This window comes from Cyanistes caeruleus, chromosome 22 (genome assembly GCF_971803275.1).
Source record: "Cyanistes caeruleus chromosome 22, bCyaCae1.hap1.1, whole genome shotgun sequence".
Classification (NCBI taxonomy): Eukaryota; Metazoa; Chordata; class Aves; order Passeriformes; family Paridae; genus Cyanistes; species Cyanistes caeruleus.
In genome coordinates, this window is record NC_141722.1 from 6848037 (window position 1) to 6855458 (window position 7422).

A 7422-nucleotide genomic window follows, 5' to 3' on the forward strand; every position below is an offset into this window, starting at 1 on the left:
CGGCTGCCTTGGGTGCTCTCGGCAGCCTGGATGTGGCAAAGCACCTGGAATTGCTCCGGAGATGAAAGGGCCGGGATCCGATCAGCCGGGAGGATGGGAATACTTCCAAGTGGTTTTCTTTCCCTTTTTTTCCTCTTTTTTGCTCCCTTTCCTTCCCTTCCCTTCCCTTCCCTTCCCTTCCCTTCCCTTCCCTTCCCTTCCCTTCCCTTCCCTTCCCTTCCCTTCCCTTCCCTTCCCTTCCCTTCCCTTCCCTTCCCTTCCCTTCCCTTCCCTTCCCTTCCCTTCCCTTCCCTTCCCTTCCCTTCCCTTCCCTTCCCTTCCCTCCTTTTCCTCTGGGAATGATTCATTGGAGCAAATGAAGAGCAAAGCAGGAGTCAGGCCAAAACTGGGGATTCAATTCCACGTGTGGTTCCCTTCTCCTCCCAAAGAATTCCCACAAACTCAGCCAGGCCACCCTCGGTTTTCAGCGGCAGAACCGGGCGCGTTTTCCTGAGAGTTTTATAAAAATCCTCATTTTTATCCTTCAGAACGGGCGAGGAAAGGGGGGGGAAAAAGGAGCAGCGCCTTTCCAGCCGAGGAATCCTCCCGACTTTTCCAGCCTGTGTGGAGCTAATTCCCAATTTATGATTATTAAAAGATTAAAGCCTGCAGCAGCGAGATTTCACACGAGGGCCGCGTTCCCCGGAAAGGTCTTTAAATGGGCAGGGTTTGAAACCAGCCAGGAGCTCCGGGGCTGCCACCTTACCCCGGTTTCTGCCAAGTTACCCCAATTTCTGCCACCTTACCCCAATTTCTGCCACCTTACCCCAGTTTCTGCCACATTCCCCCAATTTCTGCCATCTTACCCCAATTTCTGCCACATTCCCCCAATTTCTGCCACCTTACCCCAATTTCTGCCACCTTACCCCAGTTTCTGCCACCTTACCCCAATTTCTGCCACCTTACCCCAATTTCTGCCACATTACCCCAGTTTCTGCCACCTTACCCCAATTTCTGCCACATTCCCCCAATTTCTGCCACATTCCCCCAATTTCTGCCACCTTACCCCAGTTTCTGCCACCTTACCCCAATTTCTGCCACCTTACCCCAATTTCTGCCGTGTTCCCCGAATTTCTGTGGGACATGGGAGCCCGATGGGCACCGTGACCCTCAGGAGGTTTTGGGGTTCCCCAAAGCCCCGCAGGTTTTTGGGGACACGCTGCTCCCATCCCAAAGGTGGCACAGAAAAGTGGGGGGTGGGTTTGGCACCTCCCTTGGCACGTGTGAGGTGCCAGGCTGAGCCGGTGGGCACAGAGTGACAAAAATCACCAAAATCGGGGCACAGAGCCCCGAGTGACAAAAATCACCAAAATCGGGGCACAGAGCCCCGAGTGACAAAAATCACCAAACCCGGGGCACAGAGCCCCGTGTGAATCAACACCAGTGACAAAAATCCCCAGGATGGGGACAAGAGGCCACCTGCCCGCTCGGGGGGCACGGAGGAGCCCCCAGTTTCAGGGAGGGGGGACGAGCTCCCGGCTCCTCCCGGGCACGGCTGGCACAAGGGGGGTCCTGTCCCCTCCTGCCCGGTAACCCCGGGGGTGGCGGGGCTCCGCAGCCGCACCGCAGCGGGATTTGCTCCGGGGAGCTGCGGGAGGGGACAAGCCGGGGGAAATAAAGGCGAGGGGGACAAATGGGGGTCCCTGAAGGCTGCAGGGGGGCGCTGACCCTTCCTGAGCGGCTGAAGCGGGGGGGGCGCGGGGTACCGGAGCATCACCGGCGCGCCAGAAGGCGCTGGGGGTTCACCCCCCCGGACGCATCCAGCTTCCTCCCGCTCCGCCACCGCCGGGATTCGCTTCCCGGGGCCGCAGGGAGCCGGGGGAGCGCAGGGGAAGCGGGAGCGGAGGAAGGCGGCGGCCCCGCGGGCGGTGCGGCGGGGCGGGGTTTTCCCATGGACCCGGGAGCGCTCCGGCACGTGCTCCAACGGGAAAACGGGGGGAGAGTGGGAATGGGAACGGGAACGGGAATGGGAATGGGAACGGGAACGGGAATGGGAACGGGAATGGGAATGGGAATGGGAATGGGAATGGGAATGGAAACGGGAATGGGAACGGGAATGGGAACGGGAATGGGAATGGGAATGGAAACGGGAACGGGAATGGGAATGGGAACGGGAACGGGAATGGGAATGGGAACGGGAATGGGAACGGGAATGGGAATGGGAACGGGGGGGGGGCGGGGAGCGGATTGGGAACGGGGGGGGCTGGGGGGGAGAACCGCGCGAGCCGCGGCCGTGATTGACAGCGGCGCCCGCGGCAGCCAATGGGAGAGCAGAGCGCCCGCGCGCCCGCCCGCAGCCCCCGCCCATTGGCCACCCGCCGGCCGCGGCCTCGCGTGCCGCGCCAGCCGCCGCCACCGCCCCCGGGCCGGGTGTCACGGGGCGGGCGGCAGCGAGCGGGGCCAGGGCCGGGGCCGGCGCGGCGGGGCCGGGGCCGGGACCCGCCCCGCCCGAGCTGTGCCCTCACACTCCACCCCCTCACGCCCCCCCGCCTTCCCGCACCCCACGTGGCCGCGCTGAGGGGCGGGGGGCGTTCCCCGCGCGCGCGTGATGGGGGGCGGGGCTCCCCGGAGAGGGGGCGGGGGGGCTGAGGCGCGGACCAATGGGAGCGCGGGACGCGCGGGCGCCGGGCGCGGGCCGGGCGCCGATTGGCCGAGCGCGAGTGTGGGAACGGCGGCGGCGGCGGGTTCACACGAATGGGCGCCGCCGCCGCCGCCGCCGCCGGGCTATAAAAGGGCGCGGGCGAGGGGCGGGGGGCGCCGCCGCCGCCGCCTCACGCCCCGCGCCCGCCGCACGCGCCCCGCGCCCGCCGCCGCACGCGCTCGCCCGCCCGCGCCGCTGCTCGCCCCCTCCGGTTCTCCCTTCCCCCCCACCCCCGCCTTCCTCCTCCCCCCCTCCGCGGGTACCGCTCCCGGTCTCCCGCTCCTCACCGCCGTAGCAGCCATGCCCGCCGACACGGGCATGGAGAAACCGACCGCCTCGCCCATCGCCGGCGCGCCCGCCAGCGCCAGCCACACGCCGGACAAGCCGCGGAGCGCCAGCGAGCACCGGAAGGTAAATGGAGGAGGAGGAGGAGGAGGAGGAGGAGGGTGCCGGTCGGGGCGCAGCAGCGGTGGCGGCGGAGCTGGATGGCGACAAGCCCGCGGCCGTGCTGAGGTCGGTGACGGTCGGGCGTGGGGTGCGGTGCGGGGGTCCCGGGGATGTGCGGGGGGCGCTGACCGGCTCCGCTCTCCCCGCAGTCCTCCAAGCCCATCATGGAGAAGCGGCGCCGGGCGCGGATCAATGAGAGCCTGGGGCAGCTCAAGACGCTCATCCTGGACGCGCTCAAGAAGGACGTAAGTGGGGCTGCGGGGACACCGGGGGGTGTCCGGCCGCGGGCAGCCCTCACCGAGCCGCTCTTGTCCCGCAGAGCTCGCGGCACTCCAAGCTGGAGAAGGCGGACATCCTGGAGATGACCGTCAAGCACCTGCGGAACCTGCAGCGGGCGCAGATGACCGGTGAGTGCCGGCCCCGGGGGCTCCGGGGATCGGGGGCGGCACCGGGACCTGGGCACCGGGGATCCGGACTGAAGGTGGGGCACCGGGAACGGGACTCTGGACCGGTGACTGGGGCCTGAGGGTGAGAGAACGGGAGCTGCAGACAGGAGAGCGGGACGGGGCTCCTTACAGGGAACCTGGCTCCGCACGGGGGCTGGGAACCGGGATCAGGGCCAGGGGACCGGGAACCGGGGGCAGGGACAGAGCACCGAGAACCGGGCTCCACACACCCGGGATGAGAGCCAGGGACCGGGAACTGGGCTCCACACACCCGGGGTTAGGGACAGAGCACCGAGAACCGGGCTCCACACACCCAGGATGAGAGCCAGGGAACCGGGAACCGGGCTCCACACACCCGGGGGCAGGGACAGAGCACCGAGAACCGAGCTCCACAGACCCAGGATGAGGGCCAGGGAACCGGGCTCCGGACGGGGGCTGGGAACCGAGAACCGGGCTCCACAGACCCGGGATGAGGGCCAGGGAACCGAGAACCGAGCTCCACACACCCAGGATGAGATCCAGGGCACCGGGCTCCGGACGGGGGCGGGGAACCGAGAACCGGGCTCCACAGACCCGGGATGAGAGCCAGGGCACCGGGCTCCGGACGGGGGCTGGGAACCGAGAACCAGGCTCCACAGACCCGGGATGAGAGCCAGGGCACCGGGAACTGGGCTCCGGACGGGGGCTGGGAACCGAGAACCAGGCTCCACACACCCAGGATGAGATCCAGGGCACCGGGCTCCGGACGGGGGCGGGGAACCGAGAACCGGGCTCCACACACCCGGGATGAGAGCCAGGGACCGGGAACTGGGGACAGGGTACCGGGGCCGGTATTCCGGACCTGCCGCTCACCTGCCGCCCCCTCCTCCCCCCCAGCCGCGCTCAGCGCCGACCCCACCGTCCTCGGCAAGTACCGGGCCGGCTTCAACGAGTGCATGAACGAGGTGACCCGGTTCCTGTCCACCTGCGAAGGGGTCAACACCGACGTGCGCACGCGGCTCCTGAGCCACCTCTCGGCGTGCCTGGGCCAGATCGTGGCCATGAACTACCCCCCGCCGCCGCCGCCGCCCGCCCAGCCCGCACATCTGGCGCAGCAGCCGCTGCACGTCCAGCTGCCCCCGGCCGCAGCTGGAGCCGCCGTGCCCGTGCCCTGCAAGCTCAACCCCGCCGAAGCGCTGTCCCCCAAGGTCTACGGCGGCTTCCAGCTGGTGCCGGCCACCGACGGCCAGTTCGCCTTCCTCATCCCCAACCCGGCCTTCCCGGCCGGCTCCGGACCGGTTATTCCGCTCTACGCCAACGCCAGCGCGGCGGGCGGCGGCTCGGGGAGCGCGGCCGCCACCCCCTCGGCATCGCCCGTGCAAGGCTTGACATCATTTGGGGGCAGCATCGGTCCAGCGTCCCAGGCAGGGAGTCCCGTGGGAGAGCGCAGTGAATCCGTCTGGAGGCCCTGGTGACTTCCTTCCAGTCATTCCCCCTCTCCAAAACAAAACAAAAACGAAACAACTCTCCTTGGCTCCGTTGTATGGAGCCCCTGTTACGTTTTGGGTTGGTTTGTTTTTTTTTTAAGCAGATTTAAGCAGAAAGGAAGAAAAGGACCTCGCTATGAACGTGCTATTTATTATTTTCAGAGGTTGGGATCTCGACTTGTATTTTTACTCCTTTAAAATGCCTTTATTTGAGATACTTTTTTTAAAGAAAGAAACAAACAAAAAAAAATAAATGAGAAATAGTTTTGTAACAAATATTCAAAAAGTTATAATGCCAAAGTTGTTTGTATCCCGTTGGTCTGTGGGTGTGTGCGTGCCTGTGTCGAAGACTTCCAAAAACGAAAAGAGAAAAAAAAATGCAGGTGTTTCAATAAAGGAACTCTTTGAAATAGACTTTTTTTATTATTTTTATTTTCCACCCTTTCATTTCGTTTGAGAGTGGGCAAGGACGGGCTCATCCTCTGTGTGCAAAAAACAACAAAAAAAGTAGGACTGGACTTTATGGCCTTATTTAAGGAGAATTGGAAGGGATTCGGGTAAGAAATTGGGGGCTGGGGAAGTGATGGGGGTTAAATATCATCTGAGTTTTGCAGTCAGAAGGAGGATTCCTAAAAAAATGGGCATCTGGAGGTTGAGGAAACACCTCCTGCCTGCTCCCCAAGGCGGCTGCTGTCCCCCTCCCTCCCCGCGCTCGGGTGGGGGTGGGCTGCACAGAAGTTACTCGGAGCCCACAAAAGCGGCGAGAGAGTCTGTCCCTATTGTCAGGAGGGTAATTAGGAGGTATAAAGGGTCTCATCGAGTATGCAGCGGGCTCTTTGGGAAGTTGGGAGCCCTATTGAAACTCCTGGGAACTCGGAGCTGAGGGTTAATGTGTGTCTTTTTTTTTTTTCCCCGGCGCTCTCATTGACAGGGCCAGATAGACTCTGATACTCAATGCTGTTGTAAATTCAATTGCCTGGCCTCACAATGCCCACCTCATAAAAGAGAATAACTCGGGGTTGTGGCTTTTTCTTTGCCGCTGAGCAGGGGGACTGAGGAAAAGACAGTTTTGCCACCCATTCTGACTCACCCCCGGCACTTGAATCGTGGCCAAGTGGAAGCAATTGCAGCCTCTCGCACACGGAGAATGAACCGCTTCCAATTGTCGCCAATTAATAAGGGCCGCGGTGTGGAGAAAAAACCATTAAGAGGGAATGCTCGGGGTGGAGGGCGAAGCTTTTTGTGCGCTCCGCTCCAAATTTGTGAGGTGGGGCTGTCCTGGAATGTGCAGGAGACGCCAGGAGCCGGGCTGGGGCGGCCAGAGGCGTCTCCCAGCTGGGCTGGGGGGCTGTGGGACCCCGATTTCCCTGATCCCCCTGGGGATTGGCCCGCTGGGTGGGCGGGGGGGATGAGCCCGGTGGGACCAGCAGCATTTCCCAGCTCACAACGAGCTGCTATTTGCAGAGCATCCAATGACACAAACCCAGGCGGGTTTATTTTTTTATCTTTATTTTTTTTTTTACACTAGAAATGCAATTCCATCCTTCAAGGTCTGCTCCTATTAACAAACAGGCTGCAGCTTCTGTGAGAGCGGGGCCTGTGTGTGCCGGGGGTATAAAAAGCAGATTATCGGCTCCTGAAGGCTTTTTCCAGCTTCCTGATGGCTCAGGCGCGGCTCGATAAAGGAGCGCAGGCTGCTCGGAGCCTGGTAGCGATCCAGCCCAGCAATTCCTCCGCACCGCAGCGTGGGCAATCGATCAGTCTGAGAGCCCTCCATCACCCGGGCAGAGCGAGGGATCCGTCTGAATCAGGAGCTTCCCAGGAGCTTTCGTTATGCAATCACAGACATAAAAATCATGTTCCAGCAGTTCTCCTCCATCCCCCACAGCCGGGCCCTACCCCTCCTCTCCTGTCTGAAGGAGGCTCGCAAGAGCAGATGAAAGCCTGGCTGTCGCCTGCCTGCAACCAAATCCCTCCCTGGGGCAGCTCTCACCGCCCGGATCGCCCCGGGACCCGGCACATTGCCTGTCCTGCCGGGGCACTCGGGGCTGAGCCAGCCCGAGCGAGCCCCTCTCCCCGTTCCAGCGGCTTCTGAGCGGCGGCAGCGGTGCAAACGCTCCTTGGAGCTCTCCCCGGGGCTCTGCAGTGTTCCTGGGGCTCTGCAGTGTTCCTGGGGCTCTGGGGCTCTCCCCGGGGCTCTGGAGTGTTCCCCTGGAGCTCTGGAGCTCTCCCCGGGGCTCTGCAGTGTTCCTGGGGCTCTGGAGTGTTCCCCTGGGGCTCTGCGGCTCTACCCGGGGCTCTGGGGTGCTCCCCGGGGCTCTGGAGTGTTCCTGGGGCTCTGGAGTGTTCCTGGGGCTCTGCAGCTCTCCCCGGGGCTCTGGAG

The 7422-nt window shown here is 63.2% G+C and overlaps 1 protein-coding gene across 2 annotated transcripts; it reads left to right on the forward strand.

Moving 5' to 3' along the window:
* Positions 1-2797: 2797 nt before the first annotated feature.
* HES4 (hes family bHLH transcription factor 4) lies at positions 2798-5453 on the forward strand. 2 transcript variants are annotated; one of them, XM_086860579.1, is made up of 4 exons: positions 2798-3091; positions 3277-3372; positions 3447-3534; positions 4450-5453. In XM_086860579.1, exons 1-4 carry the CDS (start codon positions 2981-2983, stop codon positions 5025-5027), a joined length of 873 nt encoding a protein of 290 aa, XP_086716705.1. In that variant the 5' UTR covers positions 2798-2980; the 3' UTR covers positions 5028-5453. The 2 variants fall into 2 exon arrangements, with proteins under 2 accessions (XP_086716705.1, XP_086716706.1); XM_086860580.1 differs by having other exon boundaries at positions 2809-3193.
* Positions 5454-7422: the final 1969 nt, after the last annotated feature.

Bases quoted from the DNA above. Each gene is read 5' to 3' on its own strand.
- HES4 (XM_086860580.1), top strand. From the start codon at position 2,981: ATGCCCGCCGACACGGGCATGGAGAAACCGACCGCCTCGCCCATCGCC. The intron at 3,373-3,446 runs GTAAGTGGGGCT...CTTGTCCCGCAG, and splicing joins TGGACGCGCTCAAGAAGGAC to AGCTCGCGGCACTCCAAGCT. The intron at 3,535-4,449 runs GTGAGTGCCGGC...CCTCCCCCCCAG, and splicing joins GCAGCGGGCGCAGATGACCG to CCGCGCTCAGCGCCGACCCC.